The sequence below is a fragment of the Anabrus simplex genome, chromosome 7, assembly GCF_040414725.1.
Source record: "Anabrus simplex isolate iqAnaSimp1 chromosome 7, ASM4041472v1, whole genome shotgun sequence".
NCBI lineage: Eukaryota > Metazoa > Arthropoda > Insecta > Orthoptera > Tettigoniidae > Anabrus > Anabrus simplex.
In genome coordinates, this window is record NC_090271.1 from 224,044,099 (window position 1) to 224,063,317 (window position 19,219).

The 19,219-nt window shown below is 40.0% G+C and overlaps 1 protein-coding gene across 1 annotated transcript in view; it reads left to right on the forward strand.

Annotated features, from left to right (window-relative positions):
- The window catches only part of LOC136877786 (pseudouridylate synthase RPUSD2), a 546,352-nt gene that overhangs the window by 148,220 nt on the left and 378,913 nt on the right, over window positions 1–19,219 (forward strand). Inside the window, exon 3 of the mRNA XM_067151993.2 lies at window positions 16,064–16,192. Coding sequence (XP_067008094.2) covers window positions 16,064–16,192 — 129 coding nt within the window. The remainder of the gene's footprint in view (window positions 1–16,063; window positions 16,193–19,219) is intronic.

A 19,219-nucleotide genomic window follows, 5' to 3' on the forward strand; every position in this document is an offset into this window, starting at 1 on the left:
TCGCATTCGAATGTCCTGTCAGGCAAAAGAGGAGACTTCATTGATGTCACCAGGGATACGATTGACTGACTGAAAACTCTTGTCTGCCAGCTGCGGGGGCTGGTCCACCGAATTCTCTCATTTTCCTTTGTTAAGCATATTGTAACTTTTTCAGTTGTACTTTGTATGCTTTGCATATGTTACGTGATAAATGAAATACTCGTACATAATCGTAATAAGTTTATTGAGGTGAAGTGGTCGAGTTGGCAATACAACCGGGGCTAACAACATTATCGAAAGCGTGTGGCTGCAAGAGATCAACTCAGTATCATTCAGAAAAGTTGGAGAATGCCATTCTCGGAGCTTACTACTGATGTTCCGTGCAGGAGTGACAGGAACTGTCGTCACGGCTTCCCGGCCTGTCCGCCGCTGTTTGCTGCCAGTGATTGTCGCCCCAGGCTAGCTGCTGATCAAAGAGCTCGCTGATCAGTTAGTTGCTCTCACAGCTAATTGTGTGCCTTGTGTCAGCAGCACTGCAATTGCCACTCCAATTTTTTAGCCGCCTGATGTCGAGGGAATTGGAGACTTACGAGCTTGTTAATAGAAACTTAAGGAGAGGCTTGATTAATTCACAGGGACTTGCAGACTGAATTTTATGAAGCTATAACAGTCTGTAATAATAATAATAATAATAATAATAATAATAATAATAATAATAATAATAATAATAATAATAATAATAATAATAATAGTTTAGCAGTTTGCACGAAAACATTGTTCGTTTAATATTATGTAACTGTTCACAGTGTGTTTGTGATTATTACTGCTATTACTGTATTATTCTAATAACTGAGCGGAGTGGTCGCACGTGTTAACGTGCTACGACTATACAGCCAAGCTCTGCATTCGAGAGACGAGTGGGTTCGAACCCCACCGCCGACTGTTGTGTGTGGTTTCCCATTTTCTCTTCCAGACAAATTCCGGTACAGTTCCTATTCATACGCCATAGCCGATTTTTTCCATCTCCTTATCCAATTTCATTTACCATAATTAATTTCATCATCATTAGCTCCTCAACGGAGGTTGGCTGCAGGAAGGGCATCCGGCCGTAAAAACATGCCATATAAATTCTTCTCACCTCATCTCCGACCCTGTATGGAGAAACTCGACTAAGGGTATACATACATACATACATACATACATACATACATACATACATACATACATACATTATTCTCGGCGGATTGCATTTCCGCAAAACAGCCCAACTTTACCGCAAAACTTCCTATTTTCATTACCCTAACGGGGTACACTTTGAGATAAGGTTGAGAAACACTGGTCTGGATTAAACGGTACGCAGTCCCTTGATGTTCTCGATGTTCTCTCCAACCCTCGAATCTGGTAGTTTCGTGAACAGTGCTCTACTGGACACTTATTATTATTATTTTTTTTGTAGCAGATAAGCTTGTTAAGTTATTAGGATATTCATATGTAGTTAGGCTCAGTGGATCAGACCTTCTGTACCGAAGTGTATGGGCTCGATTACGGCTCAGTGTGGTTGTCTATTTGAAAGACTTCAAATTAGCCAGCCATTGAACGTCGCGTGAAATAACTATTTTTGCAGTCTATTTGGAGGAATTCAAATACACCGCTCTAAAGAACTACACGTAAAATAATTCATGTGGACAAAATTCTGGCACCTCTGCGTCTCCAAAATCACAGAAGTACTTACTGAAACACAAAATAAATAAATAAATAAAGAAAGAAATAAATAAAGAAATAAATAATGATGGTGACAAAAGCACAGTAAAGTGGGGGTAAATTGTTCGGTTGGGGTTTCCCAGCTTTGATTATGTAACATAAACATTTTTAGATATCATTATCTTCGCTGTTTCCTTTGCTTGCCCTCGTCGTAGAGTTTTAACCTTAACCTTTTTTTTTTGCTGCAGGAAGTTTACTTCAAGAAGGTTTTTTTTTTTTAATTTCCTGCTTTTTCTGCAGGCGGTGTAGCCCTCAGGATCATGTAAGCATTTGTATAACGTAAAAATTAAGTTTTGTTCAGGCGTGGGCTAAATGGTTTTTAGTTAAAAAGCTTCAGTTAAACAAACTTTAGTTTAAAAACTGCATTAAAATATGCAATTTCCAACGTTAAAATACTTCGTAGGCTGACATATTTTCAAAGGTTTTCGAGACTTTCTTTCTGTGTGAACTGGGCAAATTATTTCGTAGATTAACAATCTTGACCCGCGTAAAATTTTAAGAAATGATGAGATTTTAATGATTTTTAATTGCCGCTGGTTAATGAATGCAGATATTATGATCTTTTACCGGATCAGTGAACGTACGATGACAGCTTGGGTGTGGGAATAACTGCTTGCAGTGCAGTGTTTCCTCTTCGTTGGCTTCTCATCTGCTATGATCTTGCGTAGAGTGTGTTAATGAAACCCATATATTGCCAAGTAAAGTAATTACGTTATTAATTAATTTTCTCGGCTTTGTCGGTTCCCAACACCTTGCCTAGGACGGTGTCTGATAATATGCTGCTTTTTGACTTCTCAACACTTGTATCTCCGAGAATCAAAGTTAATCCCGTAAGAGCTATAATTTTGCCGCCTTTTGATTGAGGTTGTGGAGCTAAGTTTGTAATGACTTTTACCATTTCATTCGATGATAATACTACTACTACTACTACTACTACTACTACTACTACTACTAATAATAATAATAATAATAATAATATAATCGCTATTTATGAAAGGACTTAAGTCAGTTTTTGGTGTAAATGAGTTTTGGTGGTAAACAATTTCCTTGGGACCGATCAAGTGGCTGTGTGGTTTGGGTCACGTAGCTATCAGCTTGGATTCGACAGATAGCGAGTTCGAGCCCCACTATCGGCAGTCCTGAAGATGGTTTTTCTGGTTTCCTATTTTCACACCAGGAAAATGCTGGTACTGTACCTTAATTAAGGCCACGGATGCTTCCTTCCCACTCCTAGCCCTTTCCTATCCCATTATCCCCATAAGACATGTCTGTGTCGGTACGACGTAAAGCAGATTGAAAAAAAAATCTTTGACCTTTGAAAGTGTAGGAAACTATTCCACCTTTTCTGTCGTACGTTACTGATGGTTTTTGTCATGATTGTCTTAATGTTTAAAACCGCTTGGTCATCGATCCATGTCAACAAGGACAATTATATGGATAATGTATGTTATGTGCTTCATGCTTCTCATTAGTCTCGCGTGTTCCTTATATGGAGTACTCAGAATGTTTAGTTTTCAAACCATAACTCTCATTTTTATTAATAGAAAGTGCAGTTTTCGTCTTCTAACGATGCTGTGAAAGAGCAGGGAAGTAATATATTGTAGGTGTGATGACAGTCGCTGTGGATTTTCATTTTTTTTTTTTTTTTTTGGCATGGTTAATTCCTCCGACTCGGAGAATGTTTGCTTTTTCCTCTTAATATACTTATCTTTATTTGCACACAGTTCCCGCAGAAACATGCAATAGTCAATAGTAAATACATCCCTCGAGATATGGTTTGCATCAGGAAGGGCATCTGGCCTTAAAATTGAGCCAAATCGATATCAAGTACCAAACCCACTACATTTGTAAAATGGCCAGGAAGAAGAATCGACTTGGTATAATAGAGATTCTCCATATGATGCCAATTCGATGTCACGAGCCACTAAACGGTAAAAAATTGATGCATGTTTTATTAACTCCATATACTGTAGCACATATTATTACGCTGTGTGTTGATTCATTCTTGATCACGTTAAGCCGTAGCCAATGTAGTGGTACCCTGTGATGTTGTTGCAACAGGTGTTCATTTTATCCACAAATGGCAATGCTTCACTTTAATTGGGAACTGATCTTGTTTAATGAAGAGGCAGTCTAAGCTACCTGCGTGCAGTGTGTGCTATGTATACATTCTGTACCGTGCCAAGCCTTGCTCCAGTGCGTGTATTCGAATGAGTAACCCAGGAATATTCGGCCGCCAGCCAAGTCGAAGATCGTCCTAGACATTGACGGTCCTTGACGAAGCTATGAACTTTTAAAATAAATTTTTAAATGTTTCATAGTATAAACATGACTGAGCTAGGTGGGACGTCACCGAGTACGTCCCCTGTCATAGGAATTTCACGTGAAAAATGGGCCGCTCGCTGTAGTATGTAAGGCTCCCACCCTCGTGACTTGGGTTCAATTCCCGATTCTGCCATTCACTGAGGTTCTGAAATGAGGTATTTTAGCTTCGCAAAGGCAAATATGAATTCTCAAGGAATGGAGGTCCATCCACGTGAATAAGGCAGTTTAAGCGCTCTTTATCAAAGTTTGGTGGTGTTTTATGAACATGAGGAATATTTCTTTTATGCCGATATAGCCCTTTTGAACCATATTGTACTCCTGAGATTTTCTACGGTTAGCTGGCATGATTATGAACATTATTATCTCAGTGCACGAAAATTAATCAATTAATAGATGATGATTACAACTTCTTCCTTTCTTCTTCTTCTTCTTCTTCTTCTTCGTTGTAGTAGCATTTCTTATATTTTTCTTATTTCAGTGGTGGTGGTGGTATTTGCTGTTTTAGGAGTAAAACGCCGAGATTGTCGTCCCTTTCAAGAGTAATCGAAGAAGAAAAGTAAGGATATCGTCTAAAGAAACAGAAGAATGATAGAAGATGGGGAAATAAGTGGCTTCTTAAGTCCCGTAAATCTAATACCGTCCATTTTAGAGGATAACTAACATTGGAATGGAATGGCGGGATGTGTCCGCCAGGTGCTGACACGCGATGTTCCTCTTGAACATTCAACCAGAAATCCCTGATAGGTCTGTTCGATCACTAGACCTTTGTATTGGGACACTAGCTACCTGTCCATTGCGTCCTACCCCTCCTCACCATAATTGAAGCAGTATTAACCAAAATTCTAGATAAATGCTGAGTCAGTAGATGAAGGCCGAGCTAGGGTGGCGAGATCGATTGAACACCTCCAGGCTAAAGCTGTGGAGTATAATATAGTTGAGTTGATCGTGAAAACTGGGGATCCTGGAAAAGACCGGTACCATCTCTGCGTTTTCGAACACAAGTTTCTGATCTGAGAATTTGCCTAGCAGAGAAGGGTAAATACGACCTCGGTTCATTTGAAGGATGTGAGTTTCGATTTTCCGAAAGTAAGTCGAAAAAATATAAATGAGATGTCCACTTCTAGAGTGGTGGATAGCCCTGAGGTTGACTCAGCTTGCACCAAAAATGATTACCAAATTAGTTCCTAGGGTGAAGGCGGCTTCCACTCTATCCCACTAGTGCTGAAATTACGAAAAGTGGAAGCCTTTACCTTCCACTCCTCCCAGGGACTTCATGGTCTGTAGATAATCAGATTAGCTTCTTTTTTCCTTTGTATGTTTCCAAGATTTGAGCTGACCGGGCGAGTTGGCCGTGCGCGTAGAGGCGCGCGGCTGTGAGCTCGCATCCGGGAGATAGGGGGTTCGAATCCCACTGTCGGCAGCCCTGAAGAAGGTTTTCCGTGGTTTCCCACTTTCACACCAGGCAAATGCCTTCACCCTAGGAACTAATTTGGTAATCATTTTTGGCGCAAGCTGAGTCAATCTCAGGGCTATCCACCACTCTAGAAGTGGACATCTCATTTATCTATGTCGGTGCGAGGTAAAGCCCCTAGCAAAAAAAAAAAAAAAAAAATGAGTTGAATTCATAGAGGTGAAATAAATAAATAAATAAATAAATAAATAAATAAATAAATAAATAAATAAATAAATACCTTCCTGAGAGAAGGTTGTTTTTCAACACTGGTCCGGTCAAGGATCGGTAATTGTGGGAAGCATCTCTGAAACGAAAATCTCTCTCTCTATCCGTGGAAAGAAGAATGAAATAGGGAGGCAGGCATTTCTCTCTCTGTTTTCAATTTGGCCCATTTTATCATTGCAAAATGTTTAATGAACCATTAGTTCGTGAATATCGATGGCAGAGTTGATTCAACAGGCAATTAAAATGTCCCATTGATGCTAATAATAGAATGTTGAGAAATAATAACCAGAGATACGATGCATTGTTATAACGCGGTGTAACACTTTTTTTTCTCGGTTTAATATTAATAAAAATGAATGAATTGCGGTATTACCGGTCATCAAAACCCATTTTGGGCAATGTTTATTCTAGACTACATGCAGCCAATATCTGATAACAGGTGGTCATAGTAACACGACATTCGTAATTTTCCCCTTCCCTTCCCCCATATAAACTCATTTCGTACTATTGGTTATATGATTTGATTTAATGAGCAATAGTCATAGATACATTTTACCTGACTATTTTGCTCTAATTGGTAGTGTTTAGACTCAACTCTTGTACAGATCCGAACTCATCTTCAATGAGAGATTAAAAAAAATATATAATGAGTTTAATGTTCCTTCACTTTCCGTAGATTTTAAGAAAGTTTAAAGTACTGGAATTTTGCCGTGAAAAAAGAGTTCATTAACATGTCGACACGAATCCCTCACATTTAAACACTTTTAAATGTAATTGACTGTTTCAGAATTCGATACAGCAATCTTGAGCGTAGCAGACTGGTGTGTCGAACAACAATGTTATGGAAGCAATCCACATTACAATAATAATAATAATAATAATAATAATAATAATAATAATAATAATAATAATAATAATAATAATAATAATAATAATTGTTTAATGAAGAAAGTTTTATTTAGTGAATGTCTATTCATTTACTGTAGATATTAAGAGACACCTGGATATCAGAATTTAGCCCCACAGGCTTTCTTAACGACACAGACTTGTTACACCAACCTAAACCGAAATCGAACCCACTGTCTTTGTAACAGAAGGGCTACGACTAACTGATTGTTCTACTAAGACCGGCTTTGTGAGAGATGCTTATACAACTACGTATGTTTCTCAGTAATAAATAAATAGAGCACCTGGCATAAGGCTACAGGACTGGGAAGGATTCATTTCTGTCGAGGGATAGAGAATCGGTAACTTGAGATACGCTGATGAAACTTTGGTCTAACTGCTAGTGCACAGAAACTACTGTTTATTTTGGAGAACCTCATATTAAATAACAAGGAATATCAACGGAGGATGGAGCCGATGATAGATATACATACGAGGGGCATACTATATTGTTTTACACTTTATTTTTTGTACGTCCGTGTGTGGTTCACATTTCACTTTTGAAGGTGGTGACGTGTAACTTGTGTCTTGTTCCACCGTCTGGTAGCAGCACACGCACAGGGACCGACGAATGCACTCGTCATAGCCATTTTATAACAACACACTCAGCGTAGGAGCAGACAACTTGGAAAGCAACCGTCAGGGACAGCGCTATAAGACTTGGTTCCTATGGAAAGAAGGGGTGACCATTGCAGAAATACATCAGCGCTTAGTGTCAGTCTGTGGAGAACATGCACCGTCACGGAAAACAGTTTACAACTGGGTGGAAGGTTGGAAAACAGGGCGCACATCGGTAGACAAGAGAGCCAGTTCTGGAAGGAATGTGACAGTGTCAACACCAGCCAACATTGACCGGGTCGAACAGGCCCCCCAAAGAAAAAAAAAAGCATCGCATTTACGGAAATGGAGGCAGCCATGGGAATTAGCCGAAACACCCTGCAGCAGATCGTGCACAGCTACTTACAGTGGGGAAGGTGTCATCCACGTGGGTGCCCAGACTCTTGTCTGCAGACGAAAAGCAGAGGCGTGTGGACGTGTGCAGAGAACTTTTGCAACGCCATGGTCAAGATCCAGCCAACTTCATGGCTTCATGCCCGGCCCCACGCTAGCCGAGAGACAACCGCTGCCATTTATCAAATGGGATTAACGGTGCTACCACACCCACCATACTCTCCGGACTTGGCACCAAGTGATTATCACCTGTTCGGGAACATGAAGAAACCTCTGCGTGGTCGCCGTTTTGCGGATTTTGCAGAACTTGACACAGCTGTCAAGGCATGGGTACGCAGCACTCCGAAAGAATGGTTTCAGGAAGGTCCGGAGAGACTGACACATCGATAGAAAAAGTGCATACAATTACAAGGAGATTTTGAGAATGTGGACGTAACAGCTGATGTGTAATGTACTTCATATGGGTAGAAAAAATAAAGTGTAAAACAATATAGTACGCCCTTGATAGATAGATAGATAGATAGATAGATAGATAGATAGATAGATAGATAGATAGATAGATAGCCAACCAATCAAAGGTGAGGGAGGTAACTGGTTTTGAGAAATGTATCTATTTTGGTTCTTTGATATATTATCGCAGGAGGATATTCAGATGAAATCAGGAGGAGCGCAGCCATCACAAAGTTGAATAAAATCTAGAAGGAATGCTCTTTAGCGAGGAACACCAGAGTTTCGCTTGGTCCATTCTCTCACCTCCTTCATCGTAGTTTATGCATTCGAGACGTGGACATTCAAACAAGTAGATAAGAAGCAAATTGAGAGCTTTGAAGTTTGGGTGCAACGGCGCAGTCTCGGTATATGTTTGACTGAACATCGAACCAATATGCCTTTTCAAGAAGAACTGGTCATCCGGACAAGACTCCAGCGGATCGGTTAGGCCTGTATTCGATACTTTAGAACGGTTGCCAGAAGAACGGGTATCATAGAGAAGGTTGTGGTAGAGGTAAGGTTAATGACAAGAGACCCCAAGGGAGGTTTCTAATTCGATGGGTGGACCAGCTACAGTCTCTGATAGGAATTTATCTCTGTGAGGCTACCTACAAGGCGTCATGTCAAAACTGGTGTGAACAAATTACAAGTGTCAACATATGAGACATCACAATGACTTTTCTAGGGCTAAGGATTTAGGAGGATTATGATATTTTTTAAATCATCCTCTCTAGATAGGGCTCCATTTTTGGAATAACATATCACAAAAGTTCCGTCAGCCTTTTTAAAGAAAATGGTAGGATAAATCAACAACGAAACACCTTTGTTTATAAAGAACTTCCCGTTTTAGTGGAAAGCCTTACCAAATTCGTGAGTATTGCAGTCAACTACAGGAGTAAGTAGAAACCACTTCAGAAGTTAGTTAATGTGTAAAAAAAACGCTGACAGGTAAGCCAAGGACGGCTCTCGGAGCTTTTTCACTGGACCTTGGCCAGTATTTTGACTTTCCCGTCGACCAATTAAGTCAAAGGTCAAAAACTGGACTATCGGAAGTTATACAAAGTACTGGAGATCAACAGATATGCAGGTATGCAAATACTCACATAAAAGAGCTAAATGAAAGTAGGATAAATAAAGCAAAAGAAGCCTAAAATGGGTAATTGATCTGTTCACTGGTGAATCGCTGTGAATCCCTCTTGTACTAGATGTCATAAAGCAGATGAAACTGGTAAACGCTGATAAGCCTTAAGCTTTAGCCATGCTAAGACTTAACACTCTTGGGAGTTACTTTATCGATTTAAGTGAACTCTTTAATCCTCCGTCCCTCGCAATCGCATAACATTTATCATTAAATGTGGAGTTATACAGCGGGAGACTCAACAGGGGGAAGCATAATTATTGATCCAATTGGTCGCAGTGCAAGGTCGTGCAGTGACCACCTAACCTAACCCAGTTAATGTGATTTTCCTCATGCTTGGACTTCCTCTCTCGTCACCTCTTTTTTATTTCTTCTGACAGCTGATTTAGTCTCTTATAATGTGGTTATAAGAGAAGGTATTAGTGATAACCGATGAACATGAAGTCATATTTATTAATCACATAATTCCCACCCTGTACTAATGGCCTTCACAAATGCCAGGATACCGAATTGTTGTTCCGAATGAGTTCTTGTATGTACCAGTAAAATTTACAATCTTTAATCCTTCCGATCTGATGCAAGATCGAGCGCATCATTGATATACCGGTACTAATTTTCAAACGAGGTGATATCAGAAGTACTGCTTCTTGTATTTCACGTTGTTTAAAGGGGGCTGGATAGTCATGTGGCATCGTCTCCGGCATCTCAGTCCCGGTCAGTGTATGTGAAGTTTTTGGAGTTACAAGTCACGTCTCTGTGACTCGGATTCCATGAAAGACTACAAGCTTTCTTGCAAGTTATGATGTTGTAAGTACGGAGTTCCATGTACATTCTAATGGATATTTTTCATATCCTCTTTAGACCCAATGCCTGCATGTAAGGACAAGTATATTTTATTCCTTATCAATTTAATTCGTATTTCCAAACAGTGTTATGTAGTATTTGTTCTCGATGCCCCTCTTCATGATCTCACTGACCATCAACATTCCTTTATAATTGCTGGTAGACATCCTGTACATCCGTGGTGGCCAAGATGTGTATCCCTAGGAGCGCAAAGTCCGGACCGGTCCGGACGGCGCTTCTCCTATCCCCCACCATTGCGCTTTCGTTCGTCCCGACTGCTAACCTTTCCCTCCTCCTTCCCCCGTCGACACCACGCCGGCACTGCGCTCGGCGCGCAGGGCAGGAGCTCTGTTTGGTCTGGCCTGTTGTACAAGAAGAACGAAGTTGCGGAAATTCACAGTCTTCCTTAGAGGAGACCAAGTACGTTGATAACACTAGTGAAGTTCGTCTTTTGAACCATCTACTTGCTCATTACAGATCGAAGCACAAAACCTAGAACCGGGATGTCTAATTTCTTGAACAAATTCGTAGATATTCTGTACGTGAACATAGGGCTCGTATGCTAGGGAGTCTGTTTGATACCGCAAGTTAAGAGCATCTCTTTCATTTCGTGTTGTTAGCCGAGGAGGTAAAGGCGTTCACCTGGAAGGACGTCGGTTCGATTCCTCGTCAGGAAGTTGAAAGATTTACGAAACGAGATTTCCACTTCTGGAGCGGTACATGGCCCCGAAATTCACTCAGCCTAAACCAAAAATGGGTACCAGGTCGTAAAGGTGGCTGGTCATAGGGTTAACCACTCTATCGCACTTAGTGTCAAGGTTGCGGAATTTGCAAGTCTGATGCAGGATCAGACATGTACTCTGCTGGTGAAAATATACATAATTTTCTTATATAGTTTGAAACAGTTCGGTATATTATTAATATCCACGTATCTCGATATTAGGTCCAAAATGGTACATAGCTGATTTCCACATATGTGAACAAATTTTAATTGCGAATTTTGCTTGTGGAGGTACATAGTAGTACCAGAGATGGTTGTAATGGAGGTATTGGAATTCCAGAAAGTGATTTCATACAGTTTGTCCGTGAAGATATCCCTAGAGTCTGAAAAGGGTACGTGAACAGGTTCGTATTAAGTCCGCTGGAAGAAATTTTACAAGTATAGCCAAACAAGGCAAGTAATCACGAAGCAGTAAAAGTATTGGATTTGGCAAAAATCGGAAAAGCACCTCGGACATTATAAGATTTGCTCCGCACAAGGTATTGAATGAGGAGGTTTTACAATTACATTGAATAACTTAAATTATGGAACGTTATCGTAATTGAAGGAAATTCTTTTTTTACCAGAAATCTTGTATGTTATAGGGCCTAGATAAAAGCGTATGTAAAATGACAGTTTTTCATGTTTAATGATCCTCTGCACTGACATATTTCTCTGTCATCGTACTACACATGAGTTTCGTCTGTCCAACGTTGTCATAAAGGAATGACACCTAATTTTTAGAATATTGAAAGTAATAATGTAACGAACTTCCATTGTATCCAACGAAATAATATATGTCAATGCACATAACACGGCTTGCTTCGGTCATTTCGGTGGACAAAATACGATTTGAAACGACAGTCACTTTTCAAGCCTCATTTACAATGTGAAAGCACACAGTTTGACACAATTTGATTTCGCAGCATGAAAGAGCAGACAAAAACTACATGAAACCCCATCAAACTCAGTTTTATCCATGGCTGGGCATAATACGGTTTGCAGTGATAGTCCGCATGTGAAGTGTTGAATACTAGGTGAATGAGGTAATGCTGCGTGAAAATCTCTCTCTTTTTCCTTTTTTCCCATTCAGATCCGGTGGAAATATTCACCCGATTCTCGCGGTATTATTTCTCATTAAAGACATGTGGGCTGTTATATCCTTACACTATCATTATTTCATTCTCTACTCCTTTCTGAAACAGTAGACATGTCTTAATCCTATAGTTTGGCTGAGTGAATATTTCCGTGGGATAAATGCCACATGTTTCAAATTCCTTTGAAGACAAAGCTCGCAAGCTTGTCCGTCATCTTCAATGAATAGGTCTGTAGATTAAAGCTTCCGTTATCCCTTTGAATAACATAAAAGGGTAACAGAAGCAGTTTTTGCAGTATTTTGTCAACTCTTCTTAGTCGTGGTATCTCGGTCAGTGAGTTTGGCACTGAAGACAATGAGCATATGGAAAGGTTTTGAGAATTTTCTCTCGGAACAATAGGCATTTGTTAGCTCACGATAGCTGGAAGTGAACTTTTCTACGTCGTTGTTTACGATCTCCGTGTTGCGCTAGGAACGTACATTTTGTAGAAGTCCACTCCATAATCGTATGCCTAGCCCTTTCAGTAACGAATTATTCTGTATAAATTTTTAAAGAAGTGTCTTACTACAGGTTTATTGAAATAGATTCATAGGAAAGTGTGTCTCACATATTTGAAGAAATCCGACGTCTTATATCTGAGATACGAAATTCTGTTTAAAATTATTCTTTTATGACTGCTCGCGAGTTTTTTTTTACGTATAAAATGTAATGTACTTAAATTTGATGTTTCCTCTGAACATAATGCCATAAGTATGCAAACTATTTTTGAGTATTTATGTGCAATGAAACTAAGATACGAACGTAAACATGATGTTATGATAATGCCCAACTTACATCCTTTGAGTAACAACGTCCATAGTCATGGGCATTGTGTAATCTCTGAAACGACTGTTGGATTTCTTCAAAAAATTGAGATAAACTTCCCTATGCCAATTAACACTCCTTTATGATTCATATTTTTAAATTGGTAAAAATTAAATCGTGACTAAAAGACAACGCGTTGTCCTACATTATTATATTGAATTATCCCTTTCAGTTACGAATTAATCTGTACCTGTCTATATAGGTATAAATAAAATCCCTATTCTGTCTTTCACAGCGATATTGAAAAAAAAGGAAAGCATTTTAACAGCTGAAATCTACTCCAGATATAGGTTTTCTCTCCTGTACAAGAAAATATAATTGAACTCCCACAACCACGAAATTTTGTACTCTACAAAGTTTACGTTTCTGTAAGTGAAGCGATTGTGCCATGTTGACGCGCACATCTTCACCTATTGGCATGAGCTCGAACTATGCCCATCCTTCAGTTCTGTCATCCTCCACAGCGGTTCCGAAAAATGAGAACGTTTAGAAGGTTGAAATTGGCACAAAATATATGTTTCAAAAACAGTACAATGAAGAGTCATTTTAGGATTGCGTCAATTGTTTACTGATCAGTGAAGTGTGTGAATCATATCCACTATTTTGGCGTATGCAACGATTTTAACCTCCATCTATAACCATGAGATATAACTTTTACAGTGGGCCCAGAATTACTAATGTGCTGCCAGAGTTGAAACGAACGGACATGCTTGGCCGCCATCTTACTTACTCTGCTCTCTGGCCCTAAATGAAGATTTTAAAACTGAAGTAAGAATTTACATTTCTGTCGATCCCAATTGTAGTAAATGGCTTTTAAAACTCGGTTATGGATAACTAGACCAAAATTGCATTATTGAGATTTCACACAACCACATTTCAAAACAAAAAAGTACAGTAGCCTATTTGTTTCGATTTTCTTCGCTTCCAAATGAGAATTCAGTTCTTTTTCCGAAAGTAGCAGAACAAATTAACGTCATCAACCAACGAGTTCTGAATATTTTAATGTGATACAATAACTTACAATAATTTTAAAAAGGGCGCATGGCATTTTATTCCCCGAATGTACACGTTTCTCAGAAACTACTGAATACATAAGGTTTGTTGTCGGAATCCACAGGTTTTGTAAGGGAAATTATATTTTAATAATAATTAACACTAAGCCTGATGAAAATGAAAATCCACAGCCTGTTTCCAGTCATTCGACCGGGCCAGCAATGGAATGAATGAAGCCCCCATCTAGTGGCGAGGATAGGAATTGTGCCGGCTGCCGAAGCCTGTCACACTCCTCTGGAACACCAAGCCTGGTAAAATATTAAATTTATTTATTTATTTATTTATTTATTTATTTATTTATTTATTTATTTATTTATTTATTTTCTGTAACAGAGCGCAGCTCCAGTTATAAAAGACTTCAAAATACATTATGTATGCGTAAATAAATTCGGGGAACATAAAGTACCATGCACTATTTTTTTTCTTTGAGCGACTATAGGCCTACATTAAAATTAGGGAAAGTAGCAGAACAAGTTAACATCACCCAACATGTTCTGAATGCGATGATGTTCATGGAGTAGTACATTATCCTGTTGAATTTCTTAACTCCCTTCATCCTTCAGGCATACCACCTCACAACTTAGACACAAAATTTAGATGCGATGTAATATTCTTTTCCACAATCGAAATGCAGTACTAGTGCTGTTTTGTGTAACCGGACGAGATTGGCGGAAAAAAGCTAGACAAAAATATTATTCATGCAGAAAGTTTGATAGAGTAGTTTAGTGGAAAGCGGTGCAGGTACTGGTTGAACAGTTTATCCCCCTCTCTCCGTATGAGGATGGGAGGATTACCTTGAGGGATTATGTGGGCAAATATGTGAGTAGTATGGTTGATTCATCCAACCTTCATTTCGGGTGGAAAGGTGGCCTGGCGTAGAGCTTCTTATTTAAGGTAGATTGAGAAATCAATATTGATAATTTAGATCAACCAAGGTTTGAATAATCAATCATTTAGGTATAAATTTATCTAATCGGATTGGGGATGTAGCATTACTCATGACTATTGCGTGAATAATGGCGTATGGGAGTTGAAATTATGTGTATTACTTGGATTTTGGTAAGGATTCTTTTATTATAATATTAATTATTCAGAAAGAACGTGTTTTGTTCGAAGTATAGATTTGGAAATTATGACATATCATTCCTTCTTAAACGGAGGTAGTTTCCTCTCAATTTAGCCTTCTCTGCCATAATCAGCAAGCGTAGAAACAAACTTTGCGTAAAGTCGGGATAAATTTCTCCATTCCGGTATTTAGCCACGGACGACTATATGTAGCTTTCTCAAGAGTTCGCTGATCCATAGACGTCGAAATACATCTACAACTACACCCGGTATGATTCATCAGGGAATTTCATATTACTTGGTTATAAATCTGTACAATTGACATTTATGTAACATATAACTTTTTTCGTAAGAGACGAGTATTAGGATGTTCATTTCAATGTTCCAGTTACATTTTACATACTAATTTTGACTGTCGAAGACAGGCCTATATACTGCTTATAGGCCATATTACAGAATTATTCGAATAGGATCATAGGAACGTTATTTCAGACTGTGAAGAAATCCGATGGTTAATTTCTGAGATATGTTGGGTGAATGTGTTATCCATAATTATAACTATATTATAATTATAAGTGAACAGGCTAAAGCCAGTCCCCTCTGCACCATGGAGATCGTGTAGGAATTCCTCGAATGAACTTTAGCTGCAAGGTATATATAAATTACACCGAAAAATTTTAATATCAGAAGAAGACGGGTAATGTGCAGTGAAAGAAACAAGAATGATAAAAGATAAACGTACGTTATACGAGATTCAGTAAATTAATTGTTAAGCACATTCTTTTCTGAAGTCACCAATAGAACGAATGTTCTTAGAATTTACAATTATTCTGATTTTCCTAATGTTGGCTTTACGTTGCTGTTGGACATAATGAACAGGTTATAACTGTTCGAATGCGCCATCACTGGCAACTTTCCAGAGTGCACGTAACCTCCAGTAAGAAAGTGCAAGTTTTCCAGAGTCCCTCCATCATCCCGGTTACCACAGACTGGGTTGTGGCGCACACCTGTTGACTGTTAGTGCATCTTATTCGGGATCAATTCTAATCATAACTACTTTGAACATCACTGATTTGATTGTGACCTGTATGGATCTCATCTTGCTTGAATGACAGTATAGTGACCGATTTGTTTCAACTATGTTGCAGGTGGGCGAGAAGGACAAAGCGCCAGGGGGCGACTGCACCAAACCTGGAGAGAAGCGTAAAGCCGAGGATAGTGAACCTAACAAGGATCTCAAGAAGGTAAGTGCCATGAGATTGATGTTCTAGAGCAACGTGAGTCGTTTACATAAATGTAGGTCGTTCATTATTTAAATATCCTTTCTCTGTAAAATGTGTTACAAAAGCAGTGGAGTTATATTATGAATAGGTTCATCTAGCGCAGCGGTGGCCAGGACTTGCACTCCTCGCGCGCCGTCGCGCCCGAGGAGCTCTCTGTCCGAGCAGCTCTCCGGCTAAACCCTACCACTGTGATATTCGGTAAATATGTGTGAGCGAGACGGACGTAAGCTTCCAGTCAAGGCCGGCGGGGTAAGCGGAAGGTGTGTTTGTGGCGAAACCGGATTGATGAAGCAAATTTCGCATTCTCAACTTTCGTAATTAAACATAATATTGTGACAAAAATACTATTATACGAGGAGTGTAAATAAAGTATAGAACGCTATATATATGGCATCGACCTCTGTAGATATTTTGCCGCTACTTGCACCATATGATATGAACCTGCGTGTAATTGTAATTGCGGAAGTGTAAAGTGTTGAATGTGAAGAAAGGAACGTTAAGGACGACATAAACACCCAATCCCCAGGCCAGGGATATTAATCATCTACAATTACAAAACCCTAGCCCGGCCGGGAATCGAACCCGGGGCCTCCGGGTGACAGGCTGACGCGTTGCCCCCTACACCGCCGGGCCGGACAACGCAATATTTAATGAACTAACTAGTACAATTGCATTACATTCATTCTTTATAGTCACCCGTAAAGTCTATTACCTTTTGCCAAATGTCGGGAAGCCGTTGGGGACCGTTGGCAAGGCGTTCTGTTACTGACAACGACGGAGCGCCCTACTGCGCGGAGTACAGATGCCACGTCAGGAGATAGGCGGATTCAGAGGGGTTTCTTCACCTTCGGAAACAGGTCGAAGTCACAAGGACTCATGTCTGGTGTGTACGGAGGCTGTTCCAAGACCTCGCAATGCTACCGTTGCAATAAGAGCTTGGCATTGTTTGCGACCCGCACGAAACGCCTTGACCCATCGTGCAACTGTCCTCTGTGGTAAAGCATTCTCGCCACAGCCTTCACGTAATCTTCAATAATATTCTGATGAATTTTTTGCCACGGGTGACCTCGATTTTAATCCACGAACACTGATCACCTTTTGAAAACCTGATTTAGAGCGGTGAAATCGACACACTTCACTTCAACGCCACACAGCAAGAACACTCCCAACTGGATGCCCGTCAAATGCACGTCGAGAACAGCGCCGCCTGACCGCTCCCACATCCTATTTGCGCATGTCCGATCTCCTACGAATGTCTGGACTACGTTGCCGCTACATTACCTACAGCTTTCGTATATTTTACAATAGTAACAACAACAACACTTTGCATGCAGACGCATTCATTCGCTCTTTTCAACAAAATAAAGAACTCTGTGACACTTGAGAAATAACGTTTGTTTATTTACATTTGGACTATATAATGTGTTCTGTGTGTCCAACTCATTGGCTGAATGGTCAGCGTTGAGGCCTTCGGTTCAGAGGGTCCCGGGGTTCGATTCCCGGTCGAGTCGGAGATTAATTCTTCTGACCCGGGGACTGGGTGTTTGTCTTTGTTCCAACACTTTCATCTTCATATTCAGACAACACACTACACTACCAACCACCACAGAAACACGCAATAGTGATTACATCCCTCCATATAGGGTTGGCGTCAGGAAGGGCGTCCGGCAGGACCAAACAGGACCAAATCCGCATGTACGACACAGTTCGCACTCACGACCCCACATATGTGGGAAAAGTGGTAGAATAAGAATAAGAAGAAGAATGTGTTCCATGTGTGGAGCAAGGGTTCGCGATATAGTAAACCGCACAGAGTTGCGCAGGTTGAAGTCCGTTCAACGCACGTTGCCAGGACTTGGTCATTTCCATAACGCACTGTAAACAGAACCGAAATTTAGCAGTTTACCAGCTTACCTTTGCAGTCGAAGAAAGTATTTTATGAAAAAACGTGCACATTTTGGGATTGAAGATTTTTTTGCTCAATCTGGAAGTAATGGGTAACATTCTCAGCTAAAAGCGAAATCGAAGTCAGTGTTCAGCCCTTCGAAACGTTGAAACCTCTTGAAAAACAGACCGGCTGACAGGCTGTTGATGTGACTATGCTGATTTTGCGTGGCCAGACTGCGAATCTTTACTTCCTCCTCTACCCTCGACGCACCATTGCGCTTAGCAAAAAGAAGGCAGGAGGATCGCAAGAGCTCTGTATGGCCAGGCTGATCTAGTGTCATCTGCCCCCTAAATGGCCTAGAAGTCCTCAGTGTTTCTATAGAAATGAACGTGTAGCCGCTACGACGGCTCGCCCCAGAAGTATTTCATCATGGCAGGAGCTGGTGTATTCGAGACGTGTAAGAAAGAAATATATGCCGTGATACGATACGAGAAGACAAATGGCTATACACTGAGTGAAATACGAAAGAAACTCTGTTTATGATGACTATGACTCCGTAATGTATGTGCAGATGGTGAGATTGCGAAGCAAAAATGTTCATTGAAGGAAGAGAGGTAATTTTTTAAAACGAAACTTAAAGAGTGAGTACAAAGTCGGCGTTTCCAAACTGGTGATGAGGTGCAGGCCACCATAAGGATAGTATTTAGGAGTCTGAGCTCGGAAAGTTTTGTTGAGGGATTCGATGAATTGGTGAAGCGCTTGGACAAATGTAAAAACGGTGGTGGACCTTATGTGGAAAAGTAGAAGAATATACGTTTCTGAGCATGCATATATATACTGAGAAATAAAAATGTTTTGCAAAGGGAACTTTTATATTGAACGACCATCGTACAGTATGTAAATGCACGCGGGAAAGATGACCCAGTAAAGGAAGTCACAGTTTATTTGACAATTATTAGATGAATTCAGAAATATTTCATCATCTTAGGGGCTGTCCTTAGACAAACTAAACAGATCATTTCTGAAAAGGTTAGACAACAGAAAATATGGATGAGTCTGGTTATAACATATTAATTTTCATCGCGGCACGGTGAAACAGT